Source organism: Myotis brandtii, unplaced genomic scaffold (assembly GCF_000412655.1).
Source record: "Myotis brandtii unplaced genomic scaffold, ASM41265v1 scaffold53, whole genome shotgun sequence".
NCBI classification, from domain to species: Eukaryota; Metazoa; Chordata; class Mammalia; order Chiroptera; family Vespertilionidae; genus Myotis; species Myotis brandtii.
The window spans coordinates 6691979-6709633 of NW_005369942.1; the positions used below are offsets into that span (position 1 = coordinate 6691979).

The following is a 17655-nucleotide window of genomic DNA, read 5'->3' on the forward strand; positions in this document are numbered from 1 at the left end:
CAGGCTGACGCTCTATCCACTGAGCCAAACCGGTTAGGGCAGGGTGTTTCATTTTTTAAATGTATCACATTTATCCGTGATCAGTTTTTTTTTAATGGATATTTACATTTGTTTCCATCTTGGGGCCATTAAGAATAATGCTTATCAGTCAAGGTTATTAACCTTCTTTTGTCTTTTTATACTCTTAACAGTCTCTTTTTTATGAACAGTATTTAACTTTAATGTAGTCCAATTTATCAGTTTTTTTCTTTTATGGCCAGTGCTTTTTGTATTCTGATTTTAAAAATCTTTCCCTGCCCTAAGGTTATGAAGATATTATCTTTGTTCTCTTCTAGAACTTATTGTTGTCATTCATAGTTAGATCTTCATTTCAGCTAGAATTAATTTTTATGGATGATGTTTCATTCTTTCCATGAGGATCTCCAGTTGACCCAGAACCACTTTCAAAGAGATTCTTCTTTTTCCTGCTCTGCTCTAGATCATAGTTCCCCTTTGATCATAATTCAGGTGCTCATATATATATGAATATATTTCTTGATTCTCTTCCATTGTTCAGTTTTGTTTATTTTTATATAACGATCCCGCTACCTAAATTGCTGTAGTTTTATAATAAACTGGAGGCTCAGTGCACGAAATTTATGCACGGGTAGAGTCCCTAGGCTTGGCCGGTGATCAGGGCCGATCGGGGCCTTCTGGCTGCCGGCCAGGGCCTTCCTTCGTTCTGTGCCAACCCCTGGTGGTCAGCACACATCATAGCAAGCAGTCAAACTCCTGAGGGGACACTGCATATTAGCCTTTTATATATATAGATCTTTCAACACTCAACCACTGAGCTATGGTGGCTGGGCTCTTGATATCTGGTAAAGCAAGTCTTCCCCTGTTCTTATTTTATAAAAACATCTTAGCTATTCTCATTGCATTTCCACCTATATTTTAGAATTGATTTTTAAATTTCTGAAAAATCCTCTTTGGGAATATTAATTGGCATTGCATTGAGCCTAGACATTGCTTTGGGGAGAATTGACATCTTGGCAATACTGAATCCTATACACCATGACTATCTTTCCATGTATTCAGGACTTTAATTTATTAATCTTCTGAATGTTCCATAGTTTTCTATGCAAGTCTTACACATTTTTTTGCTAGATTTGTTTCTGGACATTGACATTTTTATTTTACTTTAAATGTATTTTTTAAAAATATATTTTATTGATTTCTTTTTTACAGAGAGGAAGGGAGAGGGATAGAAAGTAGGAAACATCGATGAGAGAGAAACATCGATCAGCTGCCTCCTGCACATTCCCTACTGGGTATGTGCCTGCAACCAAGGTACATGCCCTTGACCGGAATCGAACCTGGGACCCTTGAGTCCGCAGGCTGACGCTCTATCCACTGAGCCAAACCGGTCAGGGCTTAAATGTATTTTATAACTTTATGTTGCCAGTATATAGAAATATAATTACTTTTTTTATATTGACTTATTGTATCCAACAATCTTGCTAAACTTAATTATTGATTCTCAGAATTTTATCTTTGTTCTTTTGGATTTACCACATACACACTTATAACTCTAAATAATGACAACTTTTTATATATTTTAAATTTTTATACCTTTTATTTCTTTTATTTACCTTATTGTGTTAACTTAGAACTCTAGTAGAGTGTGAACACATGTCAAAAGAACTTATCTCCTGTCATTTCCAGTTTCCCAGGGAGAGTTTTTAACATTTTTCACACTTAAGTATGATGTTTGTTGTGTGTTTACATTGAAATCCATTATCATATTAAGGAACATTCTGTTCCTACATTCCTAAAGCTTTATAATGAATATATCTTGAATTTCTTTTTTTTTTAAATTTTGTTTTATTGCTTAAAGTATTACAAAGAGTATTGCATATGTCTCCTTTCTCCCCCGCCCCCCCCCTTGACATTTCCCCGGCCTCCCCTACCCCGCAGTGTCTTGTGTCCATTGGTTATGCTTATATGCATGCATACAAGTCCTTCGGTTGATCTCTTACCCCCCTCCCCTCAACCCTCCCTGGGCTTCCCACTGTAGTTTGTCAGTCTGTTTGATGCTGCTCTGCCTCTGTATCTATTTTTGTTCATCAGTTTATAATGGTCTTTATTATCCATAAATGAGTGAGATTGTGGTATTTTTCTTTCATTGACTGGCTTATTTCACTTAGCATAATGCTCTCCAGTTCCATCCATGCTGTTGCAAATGGTAAGAATTCCATCTTTTTTATAGCAGCATAGTATTCCATTATGTAGATGTACACAGTTTTCTAATCCATTCATCTGCTGATGGGCACTTAGGCTGTTTCCAGATCTTCCCTATGGTAAATTGTGCTGCTATGAACATAGGGATGCATATATCCTTTCTGATTGGTGTTTCTGGTTTCTTGGGATATATTTCTAGAAGTGGGATCACTGGGTCAAATGGGAGTTCCATTCATCAGATGTTTTTTCTATAACTTTTGAAATGATTGTATTTGTTGATCCTCTTTTGGGTATGCTTATTTTCTATTTCTTTTGGAGGGTGACTAATCTTTGTGATTTCCTTTGCTGTTCTTTTTCTAACTTTTGGGGGTGGAAGTGCAGTTTATTGTCCTCAGTCTTTTTTTCCCTAGTATATGCAAGATTTTCTAGAATATGTGAGATTAAAGCTATAGATTTCTCTTTAAGCAGGGTTCAAGGCATTGCGTTTTCACTACCATTCAGTTTACAGTACTTTCAACTTTGTTTTCTAATTTCTCCTGAGACCTGTGGGTTATTGAAAAGTAACTTTTTAACTTCAAAATTTATGGAGATTTTTTTCATTTACTTTTTGGTTCTCTACTGCACTTTAATTGTGCTATATCAGATAACTTGCTGTCCTTAGCTTCTGTCATTTGAAAGTTGTTGAGACTTGCTCCAGGACAATTTTAGATGTTCCAGGAGATATTGAAAGAATGAGTATTTTAAGTTTATCAGGTGCTATGTTTTACTGTGAATTAAAAATATCACCTTGTATTTACTGGACCTCCTTTTTTTCTCTTGCTCACTTCTGCTTAATTTGGATTCTTCATCCTGCAGTTTCTCATCAATGTGAAAGTTTGTCCTGAAAAAGAACTTCAGCAGATTTTAACAGTTCTAAAGAATATGGCTACAACTAATCTTTTTAACTCTTTTTACTTCTAGTAGCAGGAATTTAAAAAGAAATGTGCAGACTATTTTTTGAGAAAGCTAGGAGAGAGAGAAAATTAAAATTTATGAGATCAGAAAAAGTAGTTCTTTGCAGCTGTTGTTCTTTTTCCCATTGGCAATTGTTGGTTTAGGGATGTAGAAGGAGACCTATTCTTAAACTTGAAGTGGTGTGTTGAAATTGATGGTTCATTTTATTTTAAGAAGTAATGGAGTCTAGCAGTTTTGCATTGGCTATATTAAATAATAACGTCTTTATTTCTAGTTTTTAAAAATTGAACATTACCCAATGAACTACAAATTGTTTGTTGTTGTTTTCTCAGCTCAAAGACTAAACGAAGTTCTCAGGCAGTGTCAAATGGAAAATGTTTCTAAATATTCAACAATGCAGGTATGTAAATTAAGGTCTAACAAACTGGTTCATTTTGGTTGTAAATATCTATACTAATAAAAGGGTAATATGCTAATTAGATCAGATAGACTGTATGTCTTCCAGACGTCCTTCTGGACAAAGCCACGGTGGCGGGGGCCGAGGCAGAGGTGGTTAGGGACGATCAGGCCAGCAGGGGAGAGCAGTTAGGGGCAATCAGGCCGGCAATCAGGCTGGCAGGGGAAAGCAGGTAGGGGAGGATCAGGTGGGCAGGGGAGAGCAGTTACAGGTGACCACATAGGCAGGCAGGTGAGTGGTTAGGAGCCAGCGGTCCTGGATTGCGAGAGGGTGCAGGCTGGGCTGAGGGCCCTCTCCCCCCCACATGCACAAATTTTGTGTACTGGGCCTCTAGTATAAATATGAATTGAAATAAATTCTACTTTGGATTATTCTCATGTGAAGTTGCCTACAGCAGTTTGAAATTTTACCTAAAATTTTGATGCATGTAAGGAGAAAAGCTTATTTTTGCTTAATGAATGTAAGTTCTTTGACCATAGAAATTGCCTCTTTTTTTTTAGAGTTGGAGCTTACATATTATGCATAGTGTTAAAATTTCTGAGTTCTAAAATGAGAATTCATTGTTGTTTTGAAACATTCTAAAATTGTTTCTCAATATACAGCCAGTTGTAAACTTTAATTCCCTGAGTTTTCATAGATTATAACAGAAGCATAGACTAGCTTAAAGTAGTATATAATACATGGCATTGTTTTAAACATTTCTTTCCTTGGGTGTATGTTTTTATTTAAATATTTTGTTTAGATTTTATTAGCCATAAAGTATACCTATTGGTGGACTATGAGTTACAGAATAGTAAAAGAAAAACTATATCCCTGGTTGGTTTGGCTCAGTGTACAGAGCATCAGCCTGTGGACTGAAGGGTCCCAGGTTCTGTTCCGATCAAGGGCATATGCCTGGGTTGCGGGCTTGATCCCCAGTGGGGGACATGATTTTCATCATTGATGTCTCTCTCCCTATCCCTTCCTCTCTGAAATCAATAAAAATAAATTTTTTCTTAAAAAAAGGAAAAGCTATAGCTCTTAGATTAGTGATAGCTATCTACTGAGTCAATCAGAAAGTGTTTTGCTTTTGACATAAGTGAATCTTATAATTAAAACTGTATTTGTTTTTAAGGTATTAAAAACAAAATTGTTTTTAAAGTATTATAAAAGGAATAGTTAGTTTGGTTGACTTGAGTATACTTATCCTTATAGATTTTTTTTTTTGCCCTAATGTGTACTCAACATTTAGCTACTGTTCTATGTTTTTATTTTCAAAGACCAGAGTCCAAGGATCTTGAAACAATCCATCCACTAATTCACTATGTTAATCATATATTTTTCTTATGTTATTTTTTTATGAACATTTAACTAAGAAACTATTAGTGTTTAGGTGATAGAAAATCTTTTGTAATCCAATAGCCTCTGAACTTTGCTCTAATTCTCAGGTTCTTTTGCTTCTGCGTAATGTTTTATAGAATACTGGAGGCCCGATGCTCAAAATTCGTGCAAGATTAGGCCTTCCTTTCTCTGGCTGCCGGCACCAGCTTCCCTCTGACACCTGGGACCTGGGTTTCCCTCTGGCTGCCGGCAGGCACCCGGGACCCGGAATTCTTTTGCAGCCTCAGCTTCGTCTGGAAGGTCGTTTGGAAGGATGTCTGGAAGGATGTCTGGTTTAATTAGCATATTATGCTTTTATTATTATAGAAGCCTGAAGGGGGGTTTCAAACAAAAGATTCATTTTAAATCCTGAAAAGACTTCTGGGCAAGGTGTTGCATCATATCTCCTGGAAGCTATGGCTGATTTGATAATAAAAGATGATTTTACCAGATAAAATAGTGACTCTAGTCAGCCCATTAGATGTACCTACATATTATGCATTGTGATTATAATTCCTTAAAGCCTAATGGTAACATACCAAGTAGGGACACATCTAACCTTACTTAATAGTGTATTCTATGGTGAAATAATAGCTCCTTTAATTCTCTGAAAGTATACATTCTTCTCTTACATGTACCATTCTTACAGTCATACAATGAAATATTCATCCCTATCTCTTATTTTTAGTGGTAGTATAATGTTACTGCCTAAGGTTCCTCCTGTAGCTGATTCTTCAGAACATGTGGCTTCTCAAGGCCCCACTGGTCACAGGTCTTGCCTTTCACTGCATGGATTGCAATAGTCAGAGGGGAGGTAATGTTAAACCAAAGATGGTTTAACATTTGAAAATACATAAAAGGAAAAAGAAGAAAATTATCTGACTCCAAGAGCTGTAAAAAATAATTGATAAAGTTCAATTCCCTATCATGATAAAAATTTTCAGCAAACTAGGAATAGATCCCTAGTGGAAGACTAGCTATAAAAAACTAAATAGGCATTTTAGTTGTTAGTGAAAGGTTAAAAGTTTTTCCCCTGAGAATGGAAATGGGGCATGGGTGCATACTAAAATCATCTTTATTTAGTATCATACTGAAATCTGAGCAAGATTAATAAATTCATAAAAACTAGAAAGAAATAACTATCATTATTTGCAGAAAATAAGATTGTGTATATAGGAAATTCAAAAAGATCTTCAAATTTTCAGACTTAATAAATGAATTTAGCAGTGTTTTTGGATGCAAGGCAAAATTACAAATTTAATTTTATTTCAATAAAAAGCAGTAATCCACTATTAACAATGAAATTTAAATAGTGGTGCTACTTATACTAGCATGAAAAAAAACATTAAATATTTAGGAATAGTTCTTTAAAAAGTGTATAAGATTTGAAAACTATAAAATATTGATAAGGAAGTAAAGGGGGAAATGGGAAACATCTGAAATACTATCAATAAAAATATGTATTTAAAATAAAATATTGATAAAATTAAGAGTGAAATAAATGTAAGGATGTACTATGTTCATAGATTGCAAGGGTTATTTTTTTAATATATTTTTATTGATTTTAGAGAGGAAGGGAGAGGGAGAGAGAGATATAGAAACATCAATGATGAGAGAGAATCATTGATTGGCTGCCTCCTGCACACTCCCCCCCGGGGTTTGAGCCTGCAACCCAGGCATGCACCCTCGACCAGAATCAAACCCGGAACCTTTCAGTCCACAGGCCGACACTCTATCCATTGAGCCAGACCAGCTAGGGCGATTGCAAGGGTTATTAATTGCAACAAAATCTCAATAAAAATGGTAGTAAGATATTTTCTTCAAACTTCTCAAGCTGTTTTCAAAATTTATATGCAAAAAGCCAAGAAGAGTGCCCTGACTGCCCAGCTGGCATGGCTCAGTGGTAGAGTGTCAACCTATGAACGAGGAGGACACGGTTCAATTCCCAGTGATGCACACTGAACACCAGGGGGCAGACGCTCAGTGCAGGAGCTGCCCCCAGCCCGCAGGCCCCAGGCCAGCCAAGGCGGGTGGCAGTGGGGGGCTTCCTTGATCACCCTGCCAGTTGCTCCGCAGAGGGAGGCAACTGGCGGCGGCAGCAGGGGGCAGGGCTGGCAAGCGGGTGGCACCAGGCCAGCCAAGGCAGGTGTCAGTGGGCCCCCCCTCCCCAATTGTCCCACCAGTCACCTCACAGATCGGCCCTGATCGCCGGCGAGACCTAGGAACCCTACCTGTACATGAATTTCGTGCACCAGGCCTCTACTATACCCATAAGAAAAGACCTTTATAAGATAATTCATTAACAGTAGAAAGCATACTTATATTAATTTAATGCATTGTTTCTAATGTTTTACCATGAAGAGCAATAATTGATGTAGGTTTCTGGTCAATATATTTTTTTAACAATTTGAGAAAGTTATTCCTGTTTTTTAGTACGCCAAGTTTTTTTATTATGTATAGGTGTTAAAATTTACCAAATCTAAAGATGATTTTTCCTTTCTCTCTTTTTTAATTGCATTAATAGAGTTTCTGCGGTTATAAAATTTTTAATTGTATTTAGTTTATACTACTGTCAGTTTTGGCTAGAATGATCTGAGAAAACATTTTAAGAATCAGGATTCTCTCTTACAGAAAGCTGCCTTCAAAGGAGAGGGAGGTGACATATTAGGAAACTCAGTAGTTGACCAAAGGTAAGGTTGAGTTACCAGAAAAATGTTGTTTTCTTAATTATATTTAATTATTGTCAAAATAATTCTCGTAGATTAGGAATGTTTATTTTGTAGTCTGCTATCAGTAATTAGATTTGAATGATCTGTCATTGAATTGAAAAGGGGAAAGAAAGCCAGTATCATAGTCTGTAAGAGTGGTTCTCAACTGGGGTGCTTTTGCTTCTGTCCCCTCCCCCGATATTTGACAATGACTGGAAAAATTTTTGCTTGTCACAACTGTGGAGGGTGAGGATGTTACTGTCATCTATTGGGTGGGGCCAGAGATGCCACTGAATGTCCTGCAGTGCCCAGGTCATCTCCCAACAGCAAATAATTATTCAGCACAGAATATTAATTTAGCTAAGGGTAAGAACCCCTGGTTTAGGGAAAAGGCAAAGTATTGATTGCTGTGGGGAAAATTATAATAAGAATAGTAAAAGTTTTGATGTACAATATATTTCACAAGTTACATAGCTGTTAAACCAGATTAAACAGAGTACTCCTTTTTTGGTATTTTTTCTTTAGTTTTTCAGCACCTCTTATTACTGAGTATGATAAGCATCTGGAAGAGCTAAATGGGCAGGTGAAATATTATCAGGTATGACATCATAGTTATCAAGCTTTTTGTAATATTTTATTATAAGATAAGAAAAAGTAAAATAAGACTCCCTTTAAAAAAAAACATTGATAAGAAAGAAAATATTTAGCTGTGTGTGTGTGTGTGTGTGTGTGTGTGTGTGTGTGTGTGTGTTTGGAGATTATCTTTGGTCTATTTTTTAATACAGTGTTTCCTTGCTCCTGCTGCCTGGCAGGAGCATCTCTTAATTGTGTAGAAACATCCATTAATCCATTATTTGCTTACATCTTTATTTTCCTCCTAGAAATACCCAAAACGTTACATCTTTTTAGACCTTTCTCTTTACCCTCATTTTATCTGTATTTCCCATTATATGGATTCTGAATTTTCTCCCCAATTTCAAATATTGTGTCTATCAGATTTTAAAAGCTATTGATCCACTTCTAATATAGGGCTAAGCTGTGGCAGTTTTTTTTCTAACACTTCTTAGTAATTAGGGTTTATTTTAGGGGCGAAGGGGAGTGAAGAAACCGAGGAAGCTGTCCATACCGACAGATTATCATGGGTCCCAGCATTTTTAAGGTTAGGGTATATAGCAAGTTCATGAAGAACTAGAGGTATAGCACATTATTATTTGGGATACTATCTGAATTTCAATTAACTACATTTTTAGAGTATACCTAATATTTGTCATCTGTTTCTTTGATCTGAATTATTTTTCATTTTCCTCGCAAATTTTGACCTTTCTGATTGTTGGATAACCACACAGTAGAAGCATTTCTTAAATAGATGCTATATGTTCCAGCGAAGTCCACCAAAGTGATGGTCTCTTAGAGTGTTAATATACTCATCATTTTGTTTGGCTCAGATACTAATCCCTAAGTCAATTTAGTTGTGACACAGTAGCAGGGTTCACTTAATGTAATGCAAAAAGAAGAAAATATGCCTGTGGTCATTTAATTTTTGAGCCAACCATAGTAATGTCTTTTAATCTTTCTAATGGACAGTAGCAACAGAAAGCCCTCTTTTGCACAAATGGCATTTTGCTTTTATTCTTAGGACCAGTGTGCTTCTGCTGGATTCCCTCTTTTGGAATTGCTGTAATGACATATAGTTTCAATTGTTATAAAATGGAGTAGCTTGTTATCTTGAAATTAAACTTTTAAAATTTTAAATTTTCATAATCTGTCTGATTTAATCAGCTATTTTACTAAGGTGTTTAACTTTATTTTTTCCATTTGGCATTCTCCATCTGAGAGTGATTACTGAATAATGACAAGAGAAGCTGAAAGCCCAAGAGTCTATGATAAGAATAGTTGCTACTTTAGATAGATAAAAATAGGGTGATAGCTACTTCTAAGAACTGTTGCTTACATAGATATTATTGATTAGAACTAGTACTTATGATTTATCTTATTGACCCAGTCAAAAAATAGTATATCTTGAAAGCAAGAGAAGTATCACTATAGTTTTCTATATGAAAGATTTTCTTCCTCACCCTAGCCAGTTTGGCTCAGTGGATAGAGCGTCAGCCTGCGGACTGAAGTGTCCTGGGTTCGATTTCTGGTCAGGGGCACATGCCTGGGTTTTGGGCTCGATCCCCAGTGGGGGGAATGCAGGAGGTAGCCAATCAATGATCCTCTCTCATCATTGATGTTTCTATCTCTCCCTTCCTCTTTGAGATCAATAAAATCACATTTAAAAAAAAGATTTTATTCCAGAAAATGTAAATAATAGGGGAAAATTTGATGATGTGAGATTTAGTTTCCTTCCAACCTCTAAGTAATATGAAATATTTTACACAAAAAAAATTTAGTGTGACTGTAATGATCCACCTTTAATCCTAGCTAATGCATACAGCTTCCACCTTAGAATTATTTGAGTAATAAATAGTTTTCAAGATATTCTGACATTGTTGCAACTTTTAAAGATCAGTTTTTTAAAAATTACAAAGTGGGAATAATTGCTACACTAAAATCTAGACCTCCTAGTTAGTGTGGCATTCAAGACCTGCCACCTGTCTTTTTAATTTTATCTCTCACTGCCATTGTTCCATGTATGGTCAGTTCTCAATTATCTGGTAGTAAATTCCTTCCTTTTGGCTTAATTGTGATTCAGGCACAGCAGGGAGCTGGGAAAGGTTCACTGTTTGAGCCAGCTTTGTAGGTAGAATTAGCTGGTACTGATGTTCTGGGCCAAGCTGCCTTCAGCTTCTTTGGCAGCAAGAGGAGAGAAAGGCTGGGAGCATCGCCTTTCCCACCTTTCCTTGCCAGGTTCCTCCAGGCTTGCCTCCTCTCCTTTAGGCTCAGTACCCAGTCAAGACAATTGGGCTGATCAGGAGTTGGTTGCAGTTTTGTTTTAATTGTGATTTTACATGGCCTTCTTCCTGTTCTTCACTTTCCATTCACTCCGATTGGGTTATACATTCTTTTGCTTCTTTGCTATTCCTTACATTTCTCCCTACTTGAAATGCCCTTTCTTTCCTATTAAAATTCTGTTATCCCTCAGGGAAAATTAATCCTACCTTTATCTCATTCCCTTTACAGAATATATTTTATTCTTCTTTGTATTTTAGTCATTTTTTACCCTCTTCCCTACTAAAATATATGTTAGTGACTACATTGGTTTATATAGCAGCCTTGTGTAGTGCAGAGTTTAGACAGTTAATAAAAGTAGTGAATCAGAGCCTGAATGAAATAATGCTAAAGAAGATCTTCACATATTTTCCTTTTCACCATTAACATTTGACTTTTGAAATACAGGCACTTACATGGGCTTCACCTAAACTAAGATGAATTAATTAAAATATGCATTCACGGTATAGGGAGCATCTGATATTTGTTATAGTGACATAATGAAGAGTATCTTTTATCTGTTTTTCTATAAACATCTACAAATCCTAGGAATTACATTTATAAAATATTTATATTTTATTCAAAGTGAATGTTTCCTCAAGTTCTGTGTATCATTAAAATATTCATATTTAAGATTGCTTGTTAGAAGTAAAGAATAATTATTCTTATCTGGAGACTAGTGTGATAGAATATGATTGCTTGCATACGAATGGAGACTTCATAGAGATCTAATTGGGAAATGTATGACTACAATGATATTTTATTCTTTCAGAAACAAGTGGGTGAGATGAAACTACAACTTGAAAGTGTCATCAAGGAAAATGAAAGGTATATCAATTAACTATTGTTTATTTTATTATTGTCTTAGATAAATTTTGTTGTTATTTAATATTTTATTTATGTGGTATACTGTTTATGAATGTGGTCTCTTGGGCCTGATTTCTTATTTGATTCCTGGCTCTATTACTAGCTGTGTGACCTTGGACAAGTTACTTAACCTCTTTGTACTGTAGTTTTCTTTTGTCTATAAAGTACATGAAATATGGCACATAATGAGCACCATATAAATGTTAGCAATTATTAATAGTATAGTGTATAGTATGTATGTTATAAAATATACTGATAAAACGAAAACCTGTCAAGCACTCATCCAACTTACTAGGTGTACCAGTTAATAATGCAGATTTTTTTCAATAGATGGAGTTACACATATGTTGACATATATGTGATTTGATATGTATGCTCTTTTGTTGTATTGACAGCAAGCTTCAAAACTTCCTATGTCAAATTTGCTGAAGATGTTAACATCATAGATATTTTTACGCTTATGTTCCCAAATTGATGCATCTATCCATGTGTTCCTTCTCTATCCCATCCTTCTTCCCCTCTGCAAGAGGTTAACACTATCTTGAATTTTGTATTTGTCATTTTATTTTGAAAGTTTTTTTATAGGTATATATATTTGTAACAATATGTTCGTTTTTAGTTTTATTATTTATATAATTACTGTAAATATTTTATGCTTATAATTATATGAATTGATTTGAAGTTTTTCTGATATTATGAAACTTTTTTCCTCCTAAGTTTGTATCATTTTAAAATAAAACACTTAATCAGTCTATTAATTTGTACCTTCCTGTGCTTTCTTTTAGTTGTTTTAAAGTATGAACTATCTATAATTTAGATTAATATTTTTAATTGAATTTATTGATGTGACATTGGTTAATAGAATTATATAGGTTTCAGGTATACAATTCTATAGTACATCATCTGTATATTGTATTGTATGCTTACCACTCTAAGTCAAGTCTCCTTCCGTCACCATTAATCCCCTCTTTACCTTCTTCTATCTCTCCCAATCCCTCTTCCTTCTAGCAATCACCATACTGTTCTCTGTGCCCTGAGTTTTTCTTTTTTTCTTTGCTTAATCCCTTCACCCTTCTCACACAGCATCCCCAACCTCTCCCCTCTGACAACTTTATCCATGAGTCTGTCTCCACTTTGTTAGTTTATTTTGTTCATTAGATTCCACATGTAAGTGAAATCATATGGTACTTGTTTTTCTCTGATTGGCTTATTTCATTTAGCAAAATACTCTCTAGGTCGCTTGACTGTAATTCTGAAAACCCTAAATTCTACTTCAAATTAAGTTGAATTTAAGGTTTTCAGAATTATGATCAAGCTTATGTAAGAAGGTGCTGAAAAATAAAGCCTCAATAATCTTGATTTCATAACTAGCAACAATTTTATTCTCTGTTTATTAACTGAGATGAGTAAGAGGTCATATAAACTTGGTGAAACACAATGAAGAAAACAACAAATAATTCTATAAGATTTCATATCCCATTTCCATTTTATTGACTGTATGAAAACACAATCACATTTTAAATATTTTTCTGAATGTCTTGTTTTATCAATTAATAAGGTATAATATCTGAATTTTACCTTTTTGAAAGTTTAAAGACACAAACTGATTACACTTGAATTCATATGACCAATTTAATGCTTTTGAAATTGTAAGATATTTTCATTCTTATAGCACAGTATTTAATGGCAATTAAACACTTCTAATTTTTTTGGTCTGCTTAAAAATGATTTTTTATGTAAAGAATGATTTTTGAACCCAAATGTTTGTTTAATTAACCTTAAATATTAATTACTGTTACTAAAATTAATTTAAATTATTACTATGTTAACTGTTCTAAAGGTTGCACAGTGAATTAAAAGATGCTGTTGTAAAACAGTTGGAGGCCCTTCCCTTTGGCACAGAGATGGGAAATGATATATACATAGATGATGAAACAGTCAGGAATCTTCAAGAACAGTTACAACTAGCCAATAAAGTAAGTGACATTTACATATTTTTAAATTATATCCTGAATAAACAGAGAGTTTGTAAAATCTGTGTTAATTGCCTGGGTTGGTGTGGCTTAGGGGTTGAGAGTTGTCCTATGAACCAAGGAGGTCTCAGTTTGATGCACGGTTGAAACATATGCCCAAGTTGTGGGCTCAATTCCTGTGGCATCGAGCATGTGGGAGGTGGCTGATCAATGATTCTCTCTCATTAATGGTGTTTCTACCTCTCTCTCCCTCTCCCTTCCTCTCTGAAATCAATAAAAATATATTTTTAAAAATCTGTGTTAATCATTATTTATGAACTAGAGGCCCAGTGCACGAAATTCATGTATGGAGGGTGGTGTCCCTCAGCCTGGCCTGCACCCTCTCCAATCTGGGATCCCTCGGGGGATGTCTGACTGCTGGTTTAGGCCCGATCCCTAACCCTGACCCTAACTGCTTGCTCCCCTGCTGGTCTGATTGCCCCTATCCACCTCTGCCTCAGCCCCCGCCACCGTGGCTTTGTTCAGAAGGAAGTCGGATGTCCAGATGTCTGGTTGACCTAGTGTAATTAGCATATTACCCTTTTATTAGTATAAACTAGAGGCCCGATGCATGAAATTTGTGCAAGGGGCTCAGCCCTTACAACCCGGCTTTGTCCGGAAGGTCGTCTGGATGGTCGTTCAGCTGTTTGGCCATCAGTTCTAATTAGCATATTTAGCTTTTATTCTTATAAATATTTTAATTGAATCATAAAGCTTTTAACATGAATTTATCTTATAAAAATATTTAATGTCAAGGAAATTTTTAAAGAGAAAAATCATTAGTTATCTATTTCTGTAAATTTATGTTTTTTATTTTTCTTCTGGTACTGTTGTCTTCCATTTTCAAAGATTATAGAATTATATTTTTCTAAAGTGATACTTCTACAATTACATTTTTTCTTGTTTTATCCTCCCTCATAGTAATTGAACTATTTAGGAAGCCATGTTCTATATATCCTATTTTCAATACTAATTTTTTGTGGTTATACCTAAGGGAATTTTATTCTAACTTATAATTTTATATCCGAGGTATCTCATCTCTTGTATGGATTTGAATCCCTATTCTACTTTCTAGCTGTGTGCCTCAGTTTCTTCATTTATATAAGGGGACTAGAAATTCTGTATTACAATTTTGATTTTATGGTTATATATGAAGAGTCATATTTTTATTACTTGGAAATTTGGTTTTGGAATTGACTTATGAAAGTGATATTTTAGATCAATCAGCTAGCTATATTTACCTTGATAAGGAGCATGTATCTAATATTGAGTTTTAAAAGTATTAGAAGGGGAAAAAATAGGGAGTCATGTTCTTTACTTTGTTCTAGACTAGTGTTATCAGGAAGGACTTATAAATGTTTATGTAGACTAAATATATAGTAGTTTGTAGTTTCAAACTACTATGTTGTAGTTTCAAAAAACAAAATCAAGCAAACAAAATAACAGGTCTCTAAAAAGCATCTCTCTTATAGTAGTTTTGTTGCTATAATGTCCAGTGCTAGATTTTATAAACTTGAAAATTACTTATTCTTTTTTAACATATTTTTTTTACTTTCTTTTTAAAACCATACTCTCATTCCGTACCCTTTTCTCCTCCTGTCTTCCCTCTCTTTGCCTTTCCATCTGCATCTGGCTTGGTCTCCTGTCATTTCTCTGAAGATGGTCCCACTTTTTTGCTACATTTGGATCAGTTATTTAGTAGAAGATTTGGTGAGGTCCAAGTTTGAGCACTCAAAAGGAGGAAAGCAGATTGGCTACAAATTTCCCCACAAGGTTTTTTTCCAGACTCTGCCATCAACTTGCTGAGGGACCCTATGTCAGTGGCTGGGGAGAGCATTAAGAAAATAATGCTCTCTACATGCTCCTTTAGTGTTTCTCAGTGAGTCTGGTTTCATTACTCCTCATCAGGATGCCTAAGAATTATTGAGGACCCCAAAAATATTTTTGTGTTTGTAGGTTGTGTAGCTTTCAGTATTTATTGTATTTCAAATTTAAACATGTTTTTGAAAACGAATGGAAGTATGGGACCACATTCCAGTAACCATTAGTGATGACAGCATCACACAGCACATCATATAAACTTCAGGAAACTCCACTCTACACTCATCAGAAGATGAGTCAAAAAGGAAAATAGTATGTATATATTATTATGAAAATAATTTTGACTTCAAGGATCCCTGAAGCACACTTTGAGAATGGCTATATTGAAAGAATAATGACTTGAGAAGCTTCTCGTTGTAAGATGCCAGGTGAAAATAGTATAATACAAACATTAAACTGTATCATTTTCAATTTTGTTAAAACAAAAACAGAATACTCCCCCAAAATCACATTTATAAATATCAATACATCTAACGTTTATAAAAATTATTATATCTAGATGTTAGCAATATTTACTATCAGCTGATAAAATTATAGGTAATTCTTCTTTTCTTTTCTTTTTCTGTATTTTCCCAATTTTCTACATTTATTACATTTATTACTTTTACAATTATATAAAAAAAGTTGTATTTTGCCAGGGGCAATTTTCTTTGTCAGTAATTTCTAAGGCTTACACTGTGTTGAAGAACAAGGAGAGTGGTTTCATCCCTATCTCTGATTTAAGAGTTTTAATTTTGCCTATGAAATCTAAATAAAAAAAATTTCAAAGAAATTTTCACCTTTTGTTCTCTAAATTATTAATACATTTTCATATCACCAAAAATATTAAATTACACCCTCTTTACAGAAGTTCTATTTCATTTTTTTCTTTATTTTTACTTTTTCCCATCATCATCTATCCTCCTATACCCTCTGCCACCTCCACCCATCTCTCTTCCCCTCCACAAACACTACACTGTTGTCCATGTTCTTTTAATTTTGTGACTTTTATACGAAAGTTCATTCTGCAAAAGAATATGGTTAATTTGTACTATGCAGTAAGTAGCCTGTTAATAATTTAATGAGTTCTCAAATATTTTTGTTTTATAGGAAAAAAATTATGTTTTGGAACTCTGGCAGAATGTTTCTCAGGAGTTGGACAAAGTGAAGAAAATTTACCAGGAGAATAAGGCCCAAATTCAAGTAATTGAAGGAAGAAAACAAAAGGTAAAATTTGCTATCATGGTTTTCTTGTATAGCAATAAGGAATCACATTCTGGAGAAACTCAGTTTTGGAGAGGAATACCTAAGTTTCTAGTGTGTCCTTTATGTAACAGTAAATAAATCTTGGATAGTTAAAAATCTTTTGAGCTAATAATTAAAGCAGTTCCTACTGTACATTGGATTTTAAAATGTGATCAGCAGTGAAAGCCATATTTAGTGTTAAGAAGCAGCTATTAGATTATCTATAATAATAAAAGCATAATATGCTAATTAGATCGGACAGTCAAACGACCTTCCGGATATCCTTCCTGATGATCATGCTATGACACCCACTGGCGCCAGGCCAGCCAAGGCGGGTGTGATGTGATTGGTTGGGGGCCTAGCCATTGCCCCATGATCGCCCTGTAGAGGGAGGCTCAGGCCACCAGCCAGAGGGGCGATGGATCAATCGGGAGGCTCCACGATCGCCCCAAAGAGGGAGGCCCAGGCCACCAACCAGCGGGCTGCAGCAGGTGGGTGGGACCTCCCTCTGTGGGGCACAATCAATTGCCCCAAAGAGGGAGACCCAGGCTACCCTCGGCAGCACTGAGGCGGGTGGGCAGGGCCTACCTCTTTGGGATGATCCATCGAAGAGCCCTGGCCGGGTGTGTGGGGCCTATCTATTTGGGGCGATTGATCACAGGGTTCCCAGACTGAGGGCACAGGCCAGGCTGAGGGACACCTCCCCCCCCAAGTGCACAAATTTCGGGCACCGGGCCTCTAGTTATGTACAAATGGACCTCTAAAGCTTTTACAGTCTTCATTTCCGCCTGGCTTAAGAGAGACAAAAACTATTCATTGGATCGTGATAAATGAAGAAACCTGCTCAACTATAGGGACGACACTTTATATAAAATGAAAATTGACACCTTTTATATACTAGAGGCCCGGTGCACAAAAATTTGTGCACTCAGGGGGGGATGGAGGGTCCCTCAGCCTGGCCTGTGCCCTCTCGCAGTCTGGGACCCCTCAGGGGATGATCACCTGCTGGCTTAGGCCCACTCCCCGGGGGATTGGGCCTAAG

General features: G+C 35.6%; 1 protein-coding gene across 5 annotated transcripts in view; it reads left to right on the top strand.

Moving 5' to 3' along the window:
- SCLT1 (sodium channel and clathrin linker 1) overlaps positions 1-17655 on the top strand; it is a 108868-nt gene that overhangs the window by 5285 nt on the left and 85928 nt on the right. For all 5 annotated transcript variants that reach the window (XM_005877749.2, XM_005877746.2, XM_005877748.2 and 2 more), the window contains exons 2-7: positions 3507-3574; positions 7622-7680; positions 8224-8296; positions 11402-11457; positions 13337-13472; positions 16479-16595. In XM_005877749.2, the coding sequence (XP_005877811.1) occupies positions 3507-3574; positions 7622-7680; positions 8224-8296; positions 11402-11457; positions 13337-13472; positions 16479-16595 (509 nt within the window). The remainder of the gene's footprint in view (positions 1-3506; positions 3575-7621; positions 7681-8223; positions 8297-11401; positions 11458-13336; positions 13473-16478; positions 16596-17655) is intronic.